This window comes from Branchiostoma belcheri, unplaced genomic scaffold (genome assembly GCF_001625305.1).
Source record: "Branchiostoma belcheri isolate BF01 breed outbred unplaced genomic scaffold, Haploidv18h27 scaffold84, whole genome shotgun sequence".
NCBI lineage: Eukaryota > Metazoa > Chordata > Leptocardii > Amphioxiformes > Branchiostomatidae > Branchiostoma > Branchiostoma belcheri.
In genome coordinates this window covers 1211865-1233477 of record NW_017804509.1, presented here as the reverse complement: position 1 = coordinate 1233477, position 21613 = coordinate 1211865, and the positions used below count along the sequence as shown (strand labels likewise).

At 44.3% G+C, this 21613-nt stretch overlaps 1 protein-coding gene across 1 annotated transcript; it reads left to right on the top strand.

The window, feature by feature from the left end:
* Positions 1-921: 921 nt before the first annotated feature.
* Positions 922-17080, top strand: LOC109486950 (YEATS domain-containing protein 2-like). The gene is given in 27 exon segments (XM_019790864.1): positions 922-947; positions 2153-2273; positions 2788-2807; positions 2809-2913; positions 3477-3566; positions 4128-4325; positions 4857-4999; positions 5435-5513; positions 5908-6004; positions 6255-6361; positions 6575-6619; positions 6964-7242; positions 7600-8889; positions 9195-9281; positions 9719-10106; positions 10341-10594; positions 10995-11195; positions 11805-11975; positions 12445-12572; positions 12915-12991; positions 13456-13671; positions 14103-14207; positions 14834-14958; positions 15482-15583; positions 15763-15837; positions 16080-16159; positions 16630-17080. Coding segments are annotated over 26 exon segments (4683 nt in total). The 5' UTR covers positions 922-947; positions 2153-2182; the 3' UTR covers positions 16760-17080.
* Positions 17081-21613: the final 4533 nt, after the last annotated feature.

The window sequence follows — 21613 nt, the reverse complement described above, 5'->3', positions numbered from 1 at the left end:
TACTCTGCTGCAAGGTGTTAAACACCTGAGAACGGAGACCAGCTACTGCCACAACTTCCCGCCATTTCTATTCAGTTTAAGACGACATATCGTCAAAACGACGCCGTGTGCGTTACTTTTCTTACTAGAATATCAAAGTATGGATCATTATAAAGGGAATGAAAGTCATTGCAAGTTGTAAAATTATATAGTTACTCTGCTACAAGGTGTTTAACACCTGCGGGCGTAGACCAGCTACGGTACAGCTTCCCGCCATTTTTCTTTAATTTAAGACGACGTGACGTCAAAACAACGTCGTGTGCGTTACTTTTCTTACTAGAATATCAAAGTATGGATCATTATAAAGGGATTGAATGTCATTGCAAATTGTAAAATTATATAGTTACTCTGCTGCAAGGTGTTAAACACCTGAAGGTGGAGACCAGTTACGGTACAATTGCCCGCCATGTTCTTCAGTTTAAGACGACGTCGCGTGCGTTACTTTTCTTACTAGAACACCAAAGCATGGATCATCATAAAATGATGGAAAGTCATTACGAGTTATGGAATTATATTGTTAATCGCACGCAAGGTGTTTAACACCTGAGGGTGGAGACCATTCACTTGAATCGGCGGCCAGCATCAGCAGATTATGATATTGTCGCTAGGTGTCGTTTTTAAGTCTTTAATTTGCACTTTATCGTTTAATTGGTACTTTACCATTTTTTTAAATCTTCGAATTGACATTTTTTGCGTTATTTTAGACCATTTGCAACAATTCCCTATTCGTGTTTTTTCTTTGGGGTCGATTTAGGAAATTTTTGGGATTTCGAATCTGTATTTGAATCAGCTGCTATGCTCGGTTTAGTCCCGAATCGGCGGCTGAAAGGGCGGCTACGAATCGGCGGCCCAATCGGCGGCCTACTTCAGGTTGGTTAGCTCCAGACCAGCCGAAAACATACGACAAGGTTTGAAAAATTCACTCATTTCCGCCATAATTCAGTCATTGTAATCATATAAATCATTTCTTTAGTTCAACAACAACATATTTGTCCGATTTAGACCTCCGTGAGCATTTTTCAGGCGCTAGAATAGCCGATTTTTAAGCGCTGAAGTGACGATATGCGGACGAAAATATAAGAGTTCTGAAACGTGTGTTGTTGCATGTGGGTTAGGGTGGGGGGTGCTGGACTACTCTCCAAGCAGAGGTTTGGGTTATTTTTGGCGTGTTTTGGGGCTTTTTCATCGGGGTTTCTTTCTTGCACTTGGTTGGGTGAAAAAAAATTCCAGTGCAAAAAAGAAACCCCCATGAAAAAGCCTAAAAACACGCCCAAAATAACAAACCTCTGCTTGGACTGAGAGTAGTACTCAAACTACACTTTCAGTATCTTCAACATTTTTGCCTAAATATGACTGTTTTCGTTGTAATCTGTGTAGTTACTGTGCTACATGTGAGATGTGTAAGGTTTGCTGTAGGCGTTGGTGTAACGTAAGGTTGTGTTGTGGGTGTGCATGTGTCATGGTAAAGCTGGGGGGAGGGGGTGTGACATATGGGTTAGGGTGGGGGTACTGGGCACCTCAAAGTACCTTCAACACTTTTGCCTAAACATGACTGTTTTCGTTGTAAACTGTGTATTTTCTGTGCTGTATGAGAGGTGTAAAGTTAGCTGTAGGTGTTGGTGTAACGTAAGGTTGTGTTACATACGTGTGTGCATGTGTCAGGGTAAAGCTAGGGGGAGGGGGTGTGGCAGGGTGCATCCGATATGGTATGTCTAGTGCACATTACCTCAGTCATAGTGCATTGGCAGAACATACTGCGCCTCATGCGCAAAACCCCTTAAAATGGTTTTTGTTGGATTTTTGGTCAACATTGCATCAAAATTTTGCCTGTTGCCGACAATAGTTTCACCGACATAACATTTGGAAACTACAGACGGAGTGTTAACCTTATATACACAAATATGACCTTATATGAGACGTTCTTCAGAAGTGCTATGCACAATATATTGCGGGTTTCCCGCAGGTGCAGTACATTCTGCCGACGTGCTATAAGTCATGTATTTATGATGGAAATAACATTTCAGGCAACAGAAAACAAACTGCATAAAATTTCTCTCAATGTCTCAACTAGTATGTAATATTAATACGCCCCCCTCCCCATGTATTACAACAGAAACCCTGCCCAGGGTGTGACCTTGCCGCCATGTCGGGGAAACGCCCTTCAGACGACCTTGACCCAGACTACCAGGACGTTGTCCAGCCAAACAAGCGGCTCAGGTCCATGCAGCAGGATGGTGAGTTGCCACATGGTAACACAGCTGTCAGTCACGAGTTGTTATAGAAACGTCTCAAATGGTTCAATTCTTGTGATTTGGTTTTCTCTAGTCCAACATATGGAGTAGGGTGCATAGTCTAGTGGTTTAGTGACCCTCTCTGAGGGTCATGGGTTTGAATCCCATCTGTTGTCACTCATGTCAGACATGCAAGGATCCAATTTTGGTAAGTCAGAATATTGTGTTTCTTCGACTTGTTTCCCGACCGACACTAGAAAAACCTGTCGACCCTAGTCTTTTTTGGGGGGGTGGATCCCAGCAAGGGACAATTTCCCCTACGTGCCGAACCTATTTTTTTCAGAACTGAAACAGGAAACGCCAAATTTTTTTCCCCTAATCCTACGCCTCACAGTGTCAGTGTGACTTTGGTGATAGAGACCTCACAATGTGTGTTTTTGCCATATGCCAAGTATCAATGATTTAGGAGATTCTCAGGTCTCACTCTGGAGTTTTCCAGCGACATTGGTGCTGTTAGGTCTCACCTCTGTGTTTCTGTCCCCCAGCCAAGGACGCGACGGTTCGGAAGATCGTGACGATTATTAAGGACCAGTTTTCGCAGGAGATCCGCAACAAGGAGAGGGAAATACAGGTCATCGACGAGGTAACGACCTTTCACCTTTGACATCGCAAATTTTTTCCTTGTGGGGAACTGCTGCAGACTCCTGTTGACATTCTTAGTGAAAGTTGTGTATTTTTGTTGTTTTATGAGTGAAAGTTGTTTATTTTTGTTGTCTCTTGCCATTGGCATTGAATGTTATGATTTTGTCAATATTTGTGGGAAACTGTTATCACTATCAGGCTCATATTCCCATGGCATTCTGAATCAAAAGTTGTTATTTTTGTTGTTTTATTAATGAAAGTTATTTATTTTTTGTTCTCTTCATTTTGTCAATATTTGTGGGCATCCTTTTTGGTAATCCTGACGCATTCCAACTGAACAAAAGAAAATGAAAGTTGTTTATTTGTATGTTTATTGTTGTTGTTCAGAGTGGATCCACCCATGGCCTTCTGAATCAAAGTTGTTATTATTGTTGTTTTATTAATGAAAGTTGTTCAGTTTTTGTTTCCTTAATTTGTCAATATTTGTGAGCAACCTTTTTAGGAATTCCAGATGAACGAAGGAGAGAGAAAGTTATTTATTAAGTTTATTGTTGTTGTTTCCAGCGTATCCACCAGGCGAGAGGCATGCTGGACCGGCTCCGTGCCTGCATCATCGCCAGCTACTACGGAGGGGTCGCGCAGAAACCCAACGAGGTCAGGGGTCAACCACGGTTACTGATACGCCAAAAACATTTACTCAAGCAACTTTATATGGTTTTGGATTTGCATATCAATCAATAGTTCGAACGTATAAACCTGCCTTTCTGGTAACTCTCCAGTGTCACTGACGAAAGCTAGTGGATACTACCTGAAACGTCTGACTGTTTCAAAAATCATATCCAGTTGCTTGAGTAACTGTTTTTGGTGTATCTTATTACCTGGATGTCTAACCTTCACCAACATATCACTGTTACTGATGCTCACAGTCTCCACCAGAATGATTATCCAAGCTTAGAAATAGTCAAATCTACCCAGGGCCATTCTAATTTGATTGTACATCCTCTAGGCACCACAATCCCCACTAAAAAAGTTTGGCAAAAAAAAGGCAGTTGTCTTCTTTGTACAGTTAAGGTAGTGGTCAGAGAGGTTGAATAATTTACTGAATACACAGAGCATGGTATACCAAACAATGAAGTCTTTTTTTTTCACATCTTGTTATACTATGTCATCAATTCATGTATTTCAACCCTCCTGATTTTGTTTCTAAATTTCCAGCCACCGGACCCAACTGCTGCCAACCACCCAGCCATTAAGAAGCTCATCGATAGGCCAAAAGCTGCTGCATCGGCCAATCAGACAGAGGAAACAGAAAGCTCCAACCAATCAGCAGAAGGCTCTCAGGAGGACCGTCAGCCCGAGGAGAGGGATGCAGGACTGCCCAGTCTGGAGGAAATCTGTGATTCTGTCGACAAGGTGAAAATCCTGTTAACATCAGACTCATATCAGTAGAGCAAGAGGAATACTGACGCATACTATTACATGTAGCTGGATGTCTAACCTTCACTGACAGATCAACTACAATGTGTACAAGTCTGCAGGGAAAACTTGAATCCTTCTGGATTTACCTGCTAGATCTGGCAAAAATTCATAAACTGTTTAAATACGAGATGTGAAGATGTTTAAATATGCATGTTACGGTAATTTGTTTTATTGTTCACTTCAATTTTCACCTCAAAACAAGGCTCATACGAACCAATATTACAAGTTTTGGGTTACATTAAGGAACTGTGGTCTGAGACAAATGTTTGTTCACCCTAGTGTTAAGAGAGAGTAGAGAGAGACTTGAAAAGTTTAAGGTTGTATCCATTCACAAGGAAGCTTCTTCCATAGTGATAGTTCTACACTAGGAAAGAAGTTTTGTATTTATGTGTTAATTGTTTATCCATGTTCTTTATCCAGGTTTGTTGTTTATTTATGTTTACTTGTTTATTTCCATCCCAGCAGGCTGACCCCGCCCCTGCCCCGCCCACCCAAGAACCGACCAATGACGGCAGGTTTGACTTTGAGCAGGTTCTGGGCAGGAGGAGTGCGGGAGGGCCGAGCCGCTTCTGCGTCAAGAAACGCATCATCGTGGGAAACGTCTCCAAGTAGGTGGCCGAAACTGAAAGTGCAAACTGAGCCTGACAAGTAAAAGTGAAAAGTGAGAGTGTAAAGTGAGAGTGTAAAGTGATAGGCTCACAGAAATTCCATCCAAAGGACTGGAACCCTTTCCAGTAGCTAAATAGGAAGATGTGGGATGTTTCAAATTCAGTGAATTCCTTACAAAAGCAGTGAAGAACAGGTCCTAGATTCAGACTCATCACAAAGTGAGTATTTCCTGAATCTAATATCACACTCCAAGAATCACAGTTAACACCATCAAATACTGTGGAAGATGCAGATACAGTTTGAACTAGCAGTGATAAGTAGATTGATTGGTTGGCTGATTGATTGCTTGATTGATTGATTGGTTGATTAATTGATTGGTTGATAAATGAATTTGGTTGGTTGGTTAATTGATTGATTGCTATATTTTTTCCCAGGTACATCACAGCAGACAAGCGCGAGGAGAATGACCAGTCAACCCACAAGTGGATGGTTTATGTGCGCGGCCCGCGAGAGGTCAGGGGTCACATTATGGGTCGGGGGTCACATGGGTCAGGTCAGGGGTCTTGAGGGTTGGGTCAGGGTCATGTCTGATGAACTGTAATTTGGTAACTGATTCAATGGCAGATGTTTATAACATTGTACTGTTGGTTGAATGTTTGTATTGCAATTAAAAAGGTTCATGAAGGCCTTTTGTACAGTCATACATCTCTATGGTTCATCAGGGAAGGTTAGACATCCAGGTATAAGCTGTGCCAAAAACAGTTACTCAAGCAACTGGATATGATTTTGGAAACGGTCAGACGTTTCAGCTAGCATTAATTGCAACTAGCTTTCATTAGTGACTGAGGTTGTGGATGCTACCTGAAACCTCTGTGGTTGACTGTCATCACCTTTTGTCTGTCTCCAGGCCCCCAGAATCGACCACTTTGTGAAGAAGGTGTGGTTCTACCTGCACCCCAGCTACAGGCCCAACGACTTAGTGGAGATCAGGTACGAAACACCCTGTACACCCCTGCTGCAAAGGGGGGTCATCCAATGAATTTTGTTCCAGTGTTATAGTATTATACTCAAGACCGGAACTCTTCAAAACTGCCAGCAAAACAAGAACATATTATACACATGCCCAAAGGAAAACAAACATCCTATCACTCACTTCAAGTATAATATATTCTGAACAACACGTTAGAGATGTTAACTACATACCAAACATCTCACTGTTACCCTCCTAACCACACCCCCCCCTGTTTCAGTGAGCCCCCTTCCACCTGACGCGTCGGGGCTGGGGGGAGTTTCCTGTCCGAGTCCAGCTACACTTCGTCGACCCTCGACACAAGAAGGTCGACATCATCCACCAGCTCAAGGTCAGAACGGCAAACTGTAAATGTGTAATGGGAGACCAATATTGACTGTAAACTCTGGTAGGAGACCAGCATTACCTGTAAACTTTGTCAGGTGACTAGTAGTGCTTGCAAACTTTGGAAGGAGACCAGCAGACATTTTGATGAGAAGTTATAATGGTAATCATGTTGTTTCCCTAGTGAGTTGTACTCAACCACTTGTTGTGTCTCCCCCAGTTGGACAGGACCTACACCGGCCTGCAGACACTTGGAGCCGAGACGGTGAGACTCAGACTTATTTGTTTATTTGTTAACTTGTTTATTAAAATTTTTCCAGCACATGCGTGGAGGGGGAGGGAGAACAGGTGGGTCACCTTTACCAGCTCCCTCCCCTAATTACATCAATAAAAAGCCTTTTAAAACAACAATTGAATTATACACATTGTAAGAGTAATACATAAAGATACATACTTACTCTGATTTCTTATCAGAACATTAAGTTAAACATCATATCAGATTATAACAGTTACAGCATGTAGCAGGCTACAGCAGGTGTCAAGTTACATATCAGGTTACAGCATGTACGTGTATCAGGTTACATCAGTATCATTTTCCCCCCTGCTCAGATCGTAGACGTGGAGCTGGACCGTCACCTGTTTGATGAGACAGGAACGCCGCTCTTCCCCGACCTATCCGTGCTCTCATCCGGACTGCCAGCCAAGCCTGCAGCGCCACCTGGCAGCTCCAGTGCGGAATTGCAGGCTGCCGGTTCCCCAGTTAAACCCAGCACCAGTGCAACAGCTCCCTCTAGCAGTGCGTCCGCGGAACTGCAGGCTGGCAGGTCCCCAGTCAAAACCAGCACAATCACAACAGCCCCCTCTAGCAGCTCCAGTTCAGAACTGCAGGCTGACAAGCCTCCTAGCGCTGCTGGTGAACTGCAGGCTGACAGATCTCCGGTCAAACGCGGTGCCAGCTCAACGGCTCCCTCTAGCAGCTTTGTCGCAGAAATGCAGATTGCTGGGTCGCCAGGGAAACCCAGCACCATCACAACAGCCCCATCTAGCAGCTCCAGCTCAGAACTGCAGGCAACTGCTCCTCAAGTCAAAGCCAGCGCAGCCAAGCTCTCTACTGGTGCCAGTTCGGACCTGCAGGCCACAGCGAAGCCCAGCACCAGTACAACAGTGCCCTCTAGCAGCTGCGATGTGAAACTGCAGGCCACAGTCACAACAGCTACCTCTAGCAGCTCCGGTTCAGCACTGCAGGCCACAGTGAAGCCCAGCACTAGTACAGCTGTCCCCCAGAGTAGCTCTAGTTCAAATGTGAAGCCCACTGCCAAACCCAGCACCAGTGCAGCAGCTCCACCTGGCAGTTTTGGAGAGGAACTGCAAGCCGCTAAAGCTGGGGCAGAAAAGGCGGAACCGGAGCCCAAACCTGGCCCTTCTCTGGTGCGCAGATCCCCCCGTGCGAAAACTCGGCAAGACACCAGGAAACTCTCTCCTCCTGAAGAAAGCAGCTCCAAGAAACCTCGCAAGACCCGAGAGGAAGACAGCCAGGCCAAGGAAAGTGTAAAACTTGAAGATAAAAGTCTTAAAGAAAAATCTAAAGAAGGAAAACTCGTTGCTGAAGATGTAACGTCTGAACAGAAACCCAAAATCGTCATGACGACAGCTATTCCACAATCCTCTGGGTCAATTGTGGACAGTCCGAAACCCAAATCTGTTGCCATGGTAACCAGCACAGCCACGCCCATCCCAGCCATCACCATGGCAACTGGCCGAGCCGTATCCAAGGCAACGGTTTCCCCCAAGACGTTGGTGGGAGAAGAGAAAGACAGGATGACCTTGGCGGTTCCGGTGAAGGTGAAATCGGAGCCGCTGTCTCCGATGCGAGTCTCGCCTGCAGTGGTTCCGCCGTCCCGCGAGGCGGTTCCGTTTTCCTGTATGATTGACACGAAACCGGCGCTCCTGTCCGTCCCGTCAAAGGTGGCGGTTGGACCAGTGAAAACGGCAAAACCGGTCGCGGTTACTGGCACTACCGTGGTGGGCACCCCGCCGCAGGGAATCGTCATCACCAAAATCGTCCCGACCGCCGCCAAACCCGTCACCACCGTCCAGCAGACCCTGACCTTGAAACCCGCCTCCAAGGTCGTCTCCGCGGCGACGCAGCAGCAGAACATCACCATCATCAAGCAGGTGAAGCAGGAGGCGACCATTGCCATGGCAACCCAGCCCAGCGTGGTGGTAACCGCGGGAACCGGACCAAAGACGGTTAACCTGACCTCGCCGCCGAAGGGCGCCATCTTGAAACTCTCTGGGCTGCCGGGTCAGAGTTCGCCGTCGGGGGGTCACATGATCGTGATGAGCTCGCAGCAGAGCGCGGTGCAGGCTGTTCCGAGAGTCGTCGCCTCCCCCCCAGGACAGGGCAAGGCCGTTCTGCTGAGCGGAGTCACCCCCCAGGTGAAGGTGGAGAAGCTGGGGGAAGGGAAGGTTCCGGTGACCCCGACCAAGGTCAGCAGCACGTCTCCGACTGTTCCGCCCGGCACTCCGCCACAGGTTGGTTTACAAACTCCTTAAAAGGTATCACGTATAGTCTTGAAGAAATATAGAGATATCTCTTAAATAATCTGTTACCGGTATGTGTTTTGTGTAAGAAGAGAAAAAAGTTTTTTTTTTGTTATTGAGAGAAAGATCGAGAAAATCAATGAAAAATCAGAAAACACAGTTTTGGTAATGTACTAATTTAAATACATTTTTTTTTTGGTTTCTTGCGATATACATCGCACATTCTGGTTTCTTTGCAACAAGAACCTAAGACAAAAATGTCAGAGGTCAGAGGTGATAGTTGTTCTTTGTTGCAGGTGCGCACGATCAGTGGAGCTGTGATTGGTGGACTGAGTCCCGTGTCGAAGCCTCATCCTGGTACATCAGCGGGAAATGTCGTTCAGGTTTGTTTGTTATTGATTCCTCACACCTATGGAAGGTTTAAGAGATGGAGTAATGACTGTTACTCTCATTCCGGCATGGTGAATAAGCAATGCAATAAAGTTATAAAGAAGACTGACATACATGTGTATGAAGCACAATGTCCGACACTGAAGTACATTATGGCACTGCTGGTTTCATATATATTATGTTCTAGTCTGTGGATGAACAGAATCTGCCTGGAAGTCCTTTCTCCGCTTGTGCTATGCTGGTTGCCCCCTCCCCAACAGTGTGTCTATTTTCTGCAGGTTGCTCCTCACAGATCGTCTCCCCCCCCTCAAACATTCCTAGGTGGTACAACCCTGCTCACAGTGTGTGTTTTTGTGAAGGTTGTCCCCCTCCCCCAAACATACCCGGGTGGTACGACCCTGCTCTCAGTTTCTCTGTTTTTGTTGTACAGGTTGCTCCTCAGCAGATCGTGTCCCCCCCTCCAAACGTCCCGGGTGGTACGACCCTGCTGACCCCAAACGTGATGAACCTCCCTCTGGTGAACGTCGCGCCGGGAGCGAAAGTTTTCCTCGCCGCAAAATCCACCGACCCGGCCATGAAAGGGAAAGTGATCCTCATCCCGCAGACCGCCATCGTCAAGGGCATCCCGCTCCAGCAGGGAGGTCAGGGGTCGGGGGTCACGGTGCTGCAGGGGTCGCCGGTCGTCCCGGGGGTCAACATGCCAGCGCAGGTTGTAGGGGGGTCCCCCCAGGGAGGGAATATCGTGCACGTGGTACAGGGGGGTGGGCTGGCCGCACAGGGGGCCAGCCCCACTCCTACTCTACCCACACAGGTCGCAGGTCAGTCTTTTTATTTTTATTTTTATTTGTTTTATTTATTTATTTATTAATTTCCGTCATATTTAAACAGGGTGACTCCATTTTCAATAACGTTTTTGAAAAATGAATGTACATCTATGAATGCAATTCAGCTTTCTGCTGCAATGTTCGTGATTTTAGCAATAAACCATTTTGATTGATGATTGATTGAATGGTATGGAGGGGTCAGAGGTCAGGCCAACTTTTACATTCCAGTGTCCCAGGGTGGTGCGGTGCAGGTGACAGGTCAGAGGTCGCAGGGTGAAAGGTCGTCGCCGGGTGTGGCCCAGACGGTGAAGGCGGGGTCGACGATCACGCTACCTCTGCAGCCCGGGACGTCCTACATCCTCATGCAGCAGCAGCCCCCGGGGGGTGCCTCCACCAGCGGGAACGTCCCCGGCTCTTCCCCCAGTCGCCCCTCCACCCTCATGGTGCAGCAGCTGGCACAGGACCAGGCTGGGAAGACACAGGTGGGACTGGCTTCATTTTTCAATTTTCAGTTTCAGTTTATTTATTTCGCCAGCAAATACTACACTCAGGTACAAAAAAACATTACAAAAAAGTATTAAGAAAACACCTACGATACAGAGAACTCACACAGTTTTACATGTACCTCTCTATACTCTCTATACTCACTTCACTCTCATCAGAAAGGAAAAGCAGGGCTGGAAATACTTGGCGCATAGTAGGTTTACCTAAAGTGAATTTTGAGCCCTGTACAGCAAACATTAAAAAACATGTCAGAGCTTGAATGCTTGTCAGTGTTGGTAGAAATCATTATGAAGTAAGGTTGGTGAAGGTTAATCATCCAGGTAATAAGATTTATGCCAAAAACAGTTACTCAACCAACTTGTTCTGCTTGTTTTACAGATGCAGGTTGCCCCACAGCCCAGCACCAAGCCCATGCAGTCCTTCCGGATCATACCATCGTCCACCCAGGCGGGTGGGCAGTCCCCGACCGCGGACTCCGGCGGCAAGGCGGGACCGAGCGTTGCCACGGCAGGAGGTCACACCTTCATCGCGCTCACACCGCAACAGCTCAGCCAGATCGGCAAACCTGGCGCGCAACAGGTAGCTGCAACTCTTCTTAAGCATCTTTAGGCCTTTTTAAAGCATCTTGAAGTCCTTTTAAGCATCTTGAAGTCTTTTCAGAGCGTCTTGATAATCTTGAGAGATCTCAATCTTGAGAGATTTTCAAAGCATCTTCAAGCCATGGGCTTCTTACCTACATATTCAAAGCATATTGACATTCTTTCAAAGCATCTTTTCAAAGCAGATTTTGTTTAAGAAATCTCAAGATGAAGTCAAAACATCTCAACAAGTCTCAAGATGTAGTTGAATTATGGCAAAGTATTAGATCATTTGTAATTTTTCAGAAAACTATCAGATTGTAATGAAGTCAAAGAGTCTGTGTGCATTAGTCCACAGTGCTCTGCTCAACCCAAAGAAATCTGCTAACTGTTAACACTGCCACTTTGATTTATGGATATGCTTTTGTTTTGAAGCATCAGATTTTATTTGACTGTTGTTCACCTTTTGTTGCTTGACTAAATGTAACCATGTCTAATGTCCTGTGTAAATGTATGCTGGGCTCCATTGCAAAACAGCTTCTACAAGCTGAATGGACTACCCAACTGCCGTTTTATGATGAAATAAATGAATGCCCCCACCCCCCAGCAGATTGGAGCGGGCCAGACCCTCCTGGTTCCCGTGCAGAACGTGCAGATGGCGGGATCGGGCGCGGGAACCTCCCAGCTCGTCACCAAGTCCGCCTGTACGCCGACTGTTCTCACCCCCTCCCCCTCCCACCGCGCAGGGAACTCGCCTGCCAAGGTCAACACGCCGGCCAAGGTCACTAAAGACTCTTATTTCTTCAAATCAATTCTTTACTATGTTTATATACTGAAAGAAAACATTGTTTTTGCTCAGTTTCTTCTTCCTCTTCTTCTAATTCTTCTCCAAACAGTGACCTCAATGACCTGCCAAGGTCGCCACACCAGCCAAGGTCACTAAAGACTTTAATTTCTTCAAACTTTCAATTCTTTATGTTTACTGAAGGAAAACATTGTTTTTGCTCAGTTTCTTCTTCCTCTTCTTCTTCTTCTCCAAACAGTGACCTCAGTGACCTGAACCTATGTTGTGTCTGTCACCATGGTAACTGGTGTTGGGTTACATCATGTATATCTTGTTGCAATTTTATAGCAGGAGGGACTCCTGTCTGTCCATATATATGGATGTGTTTGAGTAAGAATTACCAGAGCAGACCATAATACTTTTTGGTACATGTTGTTAAAGATTTGTACATTTTGTTTCATCCAAGGTCACCTCTAGTCTGCAGAAGAGCATCCTGCAGATGAAGCTGGGGTCACAGGTCACGGGGTCAAGGGCCACGGGAACATCTCCCACCCCGACCTTTGACATTATTGAGCTGATGGCCCGGAAAGTCTGGTGAGCTGGGCTGGTTTTGAATTACAGATTTTTGGGGAAAAATGCCAAATTTTAATTTTTTTTTCACATTCGAACACTATATAGTAGATCCATGTTGTTCAAGATAAATGCATTTTGTTTCAAACTTGATTATGCCGCATGATTTTTTTAGAAATATTTATTACGAAACACGAGTAAATGATATCTTTGTTTCAGTTATGATGCACATACCAGTAGACATTTTCTACACTTCTGAGAGATTCCATACTTTGTATCGATGACATTTATTCTGAATATTCTGGAGTTTTCTATGTGTTCCTGTGATGATGCCTTGTTCTAAGTTTTACCCACAATCCCTTGCAGCACGTCAGGCATTGAGACAAAGGAACAGCTGATTGGTGCTGTGGTGCGGCACGTTCCACTCGTGGACCCAAACAGGGGTGAGCAGCTTTAAGTTACCTATGTCTCTCTTCCTTCTCTAGTAACATAATTTTCCAATTGTTTGTCTTCTGAGAAGATTTTGGTTTCAAGCTGTTTTTAAATGTCAGCTTTGTTAGCTTTCGTCCGCTCCCCAAGATCCGCTCCCCGTGAAATCAAAAAAGGCTGACACTCAGGCTAGTTTGTGAATGCAGGAAAAACAAATTCTGACAGAATTATCATGTTTGCTGGTTGTTTGCCCTTAGCCAGCAGCCCAGACACATGACTGACATGTTTTATTTATAAGACAATTCAAACTCTGTTCAAATTCCATATTTAAACTTTTAAAGTGACCAGTGTTACTCGATAGATAACAGAGATGTCTTCCGGACGTTTCAAGCGACATCCGTCACTAAATGTACTGAGAGCACATGACTAACAGTTTACATGACTAACATGTTTGTTTGTTTGTTTGTGTTTCCTCCAGCCTTGAGCCAGCACCCGTACTGTGCCCAGACCCGTCAGCAGTTTTTCGGCTGGAACGTCGGCAAGCAGCGCGCAGCCGAGTGGCAGCGTTCCGTCGCCGTCAGGAAGGTCATCGACAAGGTCAAATCCTCCAGCCAAAAACTCGCCCTGCCCACCCCCACCACCAGGGAGATCATGGACTGGTCCAGGACCCATGGATACACCCCATCTGCATACAGTAAGGAACCATCAAGACAAACGTCTTAACTTGCACATGTTCTTACATGATTCCTCAACTAGACACATCCCCTTCACATAATAGACTATTCCATGGCTTTTATAGCTTCTAGGAAAGCATACTTTCTGATGTCATACAAAATCCTACATTTCTTGTAATTTTTGTGATATCAGTCACAGCTGGTAGTGAGTGAAGTAGAATACCTAACATGGTACATGATTGTGAAGAACAGAAGCTAGTATGTGTGGAATGTTGCTGTCTCATGTTTAGGGCTTTCAGTGACAATTTCGTCTCAAATTTACATGATATTTTTTAGGGCTTTCAGTATCAATTTTGTCTCAAATTTACATGATATTAGACACATTGAAGGAAGATAAAACCTACTGTGAGCCTTGTGAAACAGGTAGAGTAAGTCTGTTGTTTGTGTTTAGATGCGCTGAAGGAAGATGAAAACTACTGCGAGCTGTGTGGACAGAAACTCCGGGCAAAGCTGAGAACGGCTCACGAAGACTGCCTCCGATTCTGGGCTGCAAACGGTGAGATTTGCTGAGACAAACTTTAAAGAAGTATAGTATATAGTGGAACAAATATGTGTATCATTATTTGATTGTTGTGATTTGTATTGATTATTATGTGATACCCTGCATCAATTCAGCCATATAAAAGGCTGCGACTGCACGGGTACTGTTTGGACAATAAAAACCATTTATTATTATTATTAATAATATTATTGTTATACTTTTGTCCAGTCTGTCTACTAGTGTTATCATGAAAGTTCATCTGTGTTGGTAGTTACATGTTTAGAGTTAAAACTTTTGGTCCAACACAAAAAATTCTCTCACCTAGAGCTTTATAATACCTGCATACAGTAAGGAACCATCAAGACAAACCACCAATCACTCTGGTCTTCCTCTGTACAAAGCTTGTCTGTCACAACCAGTGGAACAATAACTCAACTGTTAATTGTACTTGACAAAAAGAGCTAGAGGAAATGTACCCTGTGTAAATACAATGTACTGTACATAGCATCTGTCTTCTCTGTCAGGACTAGTGGAATTATCTTATTTACCACCATGTAAACATTGTTGATGTAACATCTAACGGTCCAGAGAAAATAGACTATGATAAACATCAGTTATGAACGTTTGTTTCTTCCTACCAGGCCCCCCCTCCAGCTGCAGTGGTTCGGCCGACCTGTGTCAGATGTTAGAGGACACCAAACCTTCCCAGCATGCCGATGACAACGACCTGGAAGTGGATGTCATCTCGCTGGGTCAGGAGACAAAGGTCAGGGGTCATGGTCACAGGTCGCATTGTTGTGTTGTGCGAGTTAAGATTTTCAGAAATAGATTAATATTTTCTATGCCAACATAAGAGAGTCATTGTGCCAACCAATCAAACTGCTTATTACAAACAATGAACACTGTCATATCGTGCAAAAAGACCTCCAGGCCAATGAGAGCACTTCTTACAAACCTACCACATTTTGAACCAACCAATCAGCACCCTTGTTCCCCAGGTGCTGGTGAAGCAGTCCAATGGATGTACTGTCCAATCAGGACACTTCTGACAAACCTACCACATTTGAACTGACCAATCAGAGCACCTCCCTCTTTGAACTGACCAATCAGCACCCTTGTTCCCCAGGTGGTGGTGAAGCAGGAGCCAATGGATGAAGAGGATTAATCAGAGCACTTCTTAAAAATCTGCCACATTTGAACTGACAAATCAGAGCACCTGCCACATTTGAACTGACCAATCAGAGCACCTCCCACATTTGAACTGACCAATCAGCACCTTTGTCCCGCAGGTGGTGGTGAAGCAGGAGCCAATGGAAGAAGAGGATGACCACCCGCGGTTTTTCCTGCCGATGTCGCCTGCCGCAGAATTCGTGCACGACACCGCACAGAAGGTCAGAGGGCACAAATCGCTTTACTCTCTTCCTATCTTGCTGGAACCATTTGCAAAGTTATGAAAAAGTGAAGAAGACTGAAGACTTTTTCTTCTGTAACCTCCCATGAAATTACATGTACAAGAAAGCAGGGTTTTACATTGTTTTAGGCTGAAGACTCTTCTCCTTTTTTCCTTCAGCTGGGAGTGAAACTGGAACCTGTGGAGACGACTAAAGACATGTTCTCACCTGTCCTGGAGGAGATGGTCCTTAAGGTACCTTCCCTATTTCTTAAGACTCAAGAGTGCAGTGTAAGAGATTGTACCTGTATTGAGTAGCAACACTTTTCACTGAAAAGTTCAAATCCAATCTAAATGCAGACAAAGCCAACGTTTGGTTGCAGATGACTTGTTTATCAAGGATGTTCTATCTGGTATATCTGGTATTTTTAACTTGTCTTGTTTTGAGTCGTTTTCCTCCCCATATTCTGAACGTGTAACCTGATCTGCCTTCCCAGGCTGCCCTGCTGTTCACCAATGACGTGCTGCGTGGTGCTCTGGCGAGCGCGTACGAGCGGAACAACCTCAGCACACTCAGGTGGGCACGCCCTAATATGGTACCCATTTGTCAGAGTGACTTGTCCTGTCACACGAATGTGATATACATGTACTGTATGCCCTGATATGGTACCTGTGTGTCGCTAGTAGCTGATATGTGCTATACAATCATGTATTACATGCATATGTTCAAATATGGATGCCTGAAATGATTCTCCTAGCTGCCAAAAAAATCTACTTTCCAGGAATTTAGAGTAATGTGTAGAATGCAATGATTTGAGAGGTCCTGCTACAATTTATGTGAACTTGAACACACAGGCTCTACATTGAAAGTACCTGCAGGCCTCCTAGTCTGGGGTTTGAACCCCCAACCTGCTGGTCCAGAAGCATCATCACAAGCTGTCTACTGATCATCATCATCATTGTCTACTATTGTTGTGCACTGCTGTTGTGTGCTGATGTTGTTTACTTTTCATTGTTGTTATTTACTGTTGTTGTTTACTGTTCCAGACACGCCCCTCCCATCATCCTCCCCAGCCACATCCACCAATCAGTGAGCTCCAACCCGTCATGTGACTTCCTCACCAACTGCCACATGGGCGTGGTTGCCATGGAGAAGGAAGAACCACCCGCATCATGAACAGGGCAGTAACCATGGAGACGGTAACCATGGAGATGGTCACCATGGAGATGGTCACCATGGAGATGGTTACCATGGAGATGGTCACCATGGAGATGGTCACCATGGGGATGTTCACCATGGAGATGGTCACCATGGAAACAGTTACCATGGAGATGGCAACCATGGAGACGGCTGCCATGGAGATGGTTACCATGGAGATGGCTACCATGGAGACAGTTACCATGGAGACAACTACCATGGAGATGCCTGAAATAAACATAAAACATCCAGAACTGCCTGGATATAGAGATAAAAGACTTGACTGGAGACTATTTTAAGGGACTAAAGAAAGGAGAATTGTTCTTTTTCAGATTCCTGCTACAAAAATCCTTCCAACTTTTCTGCTTTTCATTTGCAGCCATCTAGATGGAGGAATATTTGTTTTTCAGACATTTCTATTGTATAACTCCAAATTCGATGGTTCTCACTGCCAGTCTAGTAAGGTGCAGTACCTTCCTGCAGTACTAGGGGGAGCTCCAGCATGTTTCTTCCTGACAACAAAACTTAACTCAGTTCCTGTCCTTCAACCTTCCATAGAGTGGAACAGGAGAAAGTGATAGCTTTCCACCCTGCTATAGTTGATTAAGAGTTCCCAAAAGTCATCCCAAAGAACACAAACACTGCAACCTTCTCTGTGACGGCCCTTTTATTATCTTCCAAAGACAAAACACATACAAAATCGGCATTATCAATACACTAATCAATAAATAAGTAATAATTGATCGCTTCACGTCACGTGTTCGTGGCGAGTTCACAGTCAGTTGTAATAAGTTAGAGAATATTTCCGTCTTCTTTTGAAATATTTGGTCTTAAAAGTCTTTAAAATGTCTAAGCGAGTTCCTAAGACAGCATCGCCAAGCTTGCCCGCTCAAGCAACTGGGACACCCCCATTTTGTAAGTGTAATATTCCAACTGCTGCCTCTCAACAGGTGTTGGACAGAACCACTTTTGTAATATAGGGGTGTGCAGTGAAAAGAGGCAGAAATGATCGGCAGTTTTGCAGACGATGACTTAAAAGCATGAATAGTTGCAAAGGACGTCTTTTTTTCTGGCCAGTGCAAAATGTGTACGTTGTTATCGCTGTGAAATATGTAAAAGTGGCATATTTGTAAAAACTAGCGTCGACTAACAGTATTAAAATCCAGCTGGTTCCATATAGAAATTTCCAGTGACATTAAAAATGCACAATATTCACAAAATTCCAGTCACAAATTATACTTAGATAATATCTTGCTCACATAAATTACTATATTTGTCCAATAAATTACCATATTGTCAACACTTCCTGATGATTGTGCAATTTCTCCCTACCTGGGCTGTTCCCTTCTAGCGCCTCCCTCCCCCTGGAAAAGGGGTCCTGGTTGGGGAAACGTCCAATTGCATTGATGTGTTGCAAACCTTGAGTGTTTGTAGATGGGAGGGAGGGAGCCACTAGAAGGAAGAGCCAACACTAGTCTACTTTACCCGTGTACTTGTTGACCTTACGATACGCTCCTGACATTCGGAACACCTTACAGGTAAACACACCTGTTGCTACAGGTAAGCACACCTGTCTCTAGGACACATTCACGATAATGTTACCTGTTTTCCACCATCTTGGATTCATCACGCGACCTCTGCACTTTGACCTACCCAGAATCCCTAGGACTACATTGTTCTACCACCACACGACTTTCGAAAGTGTTGTTTTTGAACTTGTGTACGAAGGTCAAGGTTAACACAAGGTGGTTATCTCAATTGTAGGTCAAGGTTCAAGGTCACAGCACAGAACCAAGATGGCAGTGAAACTGGACACCAGTACCCACAATTCACCATCCTATTCCTCACTACTATGTAACCTTCATTCATCCCTTCTCATTGACCTTGCAAGGCCTGAGTTCTGAGACCCTTTGGTTACCCAAGATGGGCAAAAACCAGGAATATGTCCTCCAGAACTGAGTATCATTGCTTCAGATGGTGCAACAACATCTCGTTTTTCACATTTTGCCCAAGAAGCCTGTCTGGCAGTGGAGTTGGCCAGCCAGCAGCCTACAAGGACGTTCAAGGGCAAATTTCTGGCTCAGTCTGGCAGTTTTAGTCAGACCACAACTATGTGGTGGTCTGCTACATGTATACTCCATATTAGGAAGGTGTCTAAATGGCTCCGCCCCAGAGGTGGTGCCAAAAACACCCCGGATAACCAATGCCTTACAACTTTTAGTCTCCACCAGACACCTTTGCAGGCTGAATAAATAGTAGAAATCGGCCTAAAAGGTAAACTGGAGGCAAACTGGACCCTCTATGGCCGTCAAACTCTTCTGGCCAATGATATCCCCCTTTTAGGCCGATTTCTTCTATTTATTCAGCCTACAAAGAAGTCTGGTGGAGACTATACAACTTGTACTGGGCAGCTCTTCAGACGATCCGCTTCATCAATTGAGAAGCAACCTTCTGAATTTAACCACCTCCCTCCAAACCAACTTTTCCTACCCTGTTCTCATACAGGTACAGAACTCATCACATCTCCACCATAATGTTCTTTTAGTGTGGTGGAGACGCAATTAAGTCAAGTCCTGTCCCAAATCTCCAAGCAGATGTTACGAGCGAGGATCAAAACATTTTCTAACCACCAATTTTACGAGTGGCTGGTCAGGAAATGTTTAGTTGTTCCCTCGCTGCATCTGCTTGGAGATTAACATCTGTGTCCATAATATCACCAGGGTCCATAATATCGCCACCTTGAGAAATAGTGTGCTTAAAGATATTTTTACTGCAACATACTTTTGGTATGCACTCCTATACACATCAAATGTACATACCTAGCTATAGGGTATGTTGCAGTAAAATATCTTTAAGCACACTATTTCTCAAGGTGGCGATATTATGGACCCTGGTGATATTATGGACACAGATGCTACATCACTCACATTCAGAAACTCTCTTCGCATTTCTCTGCTATCAGACGTCTACAAAGGAATGAAACTTGCAGCTTAATAACAGACATGATCAGAACGTCTACATCATACATGTAACACAGGCAAAGAGTCGACTGAAACGCTTGAAGTTTTTCTGTGGTTTCTAACATCAGAAGCAACCTACAGACTGTCACTGTGGACTTAAAGGAGTTCAAGGGCAAATTTTTACCTCAGTTTGGCTTTTCTATCAGTTAGAGATGGTTTCCTTTGAGGAGAGTAGTTCACTTTGTGGAAGGATAATTTCTGGTTGATAAAGTTCTGTCACAAAAGTCCCTAGTACTTTTGGTTCATATAAAGTTCATAAAAAATCAGGCAACTTCAGAGAATACCGGTATGATTTTTTTGTTCGAATGCAGTCTTATCTAATGTACATTGTAGTACAGAAACATGGATTTTAGAAAAGTGGCCGTAGAACTTTTTTTTACAAATTTGATCTGATGATCTTTTATGACCTTGAAATGACCTTCATCCTCCAGTGACAGCCTGCAGTGTTAGCCTATAACCTCTGACCTGTGGCCTGAGGTGACCTATGACCCGTGGAAAGGTTGTGAGTTCTGTAGTTTTTTTTTTAAATTTTCCACTGGGCATTTCTGTGCACACTGCATCTGCTGTGGGGGTCGTCTCATAAGTTCAAACACTGTTTCTAAACAAAGTCATTTTCATTCAGGGGAAGTGGTTGATGTAACGTTACACAGAAATAAATATCGTCAAGGTTAATTTCTTCTTTGGAGTAAGGAAAAGGAACCAAAATTAACCTGCCGGAAATTTTGTTTAGAAACAGCGTGAACTTCTGAGACTGCCCCCAGGTATACGTCTCCCCTGAGGAATTGGACAGAAAAGGTCGCTGACCGATTACAAGGTCGTTCCAGCCTCTTTGGAGGTAATTTTGATCCTTCAGTTTCTAATAGTTAATTATGCTGCAGCAGTTCAAGGTTACTCATTGCCCAACTTGAGTAAAATTTTTCTGAAAGCCAAAAATCTTGTCTTTGTTCTTAAAACTAACATATTTTTGTAGCTGCAGCATTTAAGATACATCAGAAAGGCACTGGCCCGGCCTGAGAACTTTCATTTGGGTCGAATTGACTTGGCAGAACCCTGAGTGACTCCAATTGCTTTTCCAGGTGCCCCCCCTCCCCCTTCCGGAACGTGACCTTCATGCCAATTGACAAGGTGATTTGATATCAAGTTACTGAAATGTCATGATGGGTTTTTTTTTTTTGTGCATCTTGAAATGTTGGAACAGAGGACACGCAATATGCCATGGCCATTACAACTGTACAGTTTTGTTGATGCAAGAAGGTTGATTTTAACCTCCTTGGTTGATGTGACTGTGAGTAAATGCAAATGACCTTCAATTTGAAGGTCATTCAAAAAGAACATTAATGTCGTCCTGTGGAGGATTGTCTGCAAGATTTTCTTTTAAAAAAACACAATAATTTCAATGAATTTCTATCTTCCTGAGACTCAGAGATTAATGTTTTGGTTCCTTTCTTGAGGAAAATCAGCAAATCTTCATTTTTTAACGACCGTTTTTTTTCTACCAACGATGAGCGACCTTCTCTGTCCACTTCCCAAGGGAAGATCCCTTCTATCTGCTCATAAATCTGTATTTTCCTGAGTAACGTTGAATCTGTCTGTGTGTGTCAAAATACTCTATCAAAACAGCTGTGTTTTTCCCCCGTTTTTACCCCAAAGCTCGAGAAGAAATTTTACATATGTACAGCAGATCAGTCTATACAAGTAGAAGACCTGAGATCTCATCACTTATTACTAATTACACCTCTAATTAACTTTAGGAGGTAACGAGGAATGCCTCCCTCTGTGGGGGCCGCACGTCGGCAGAACGTACTGCACCTGC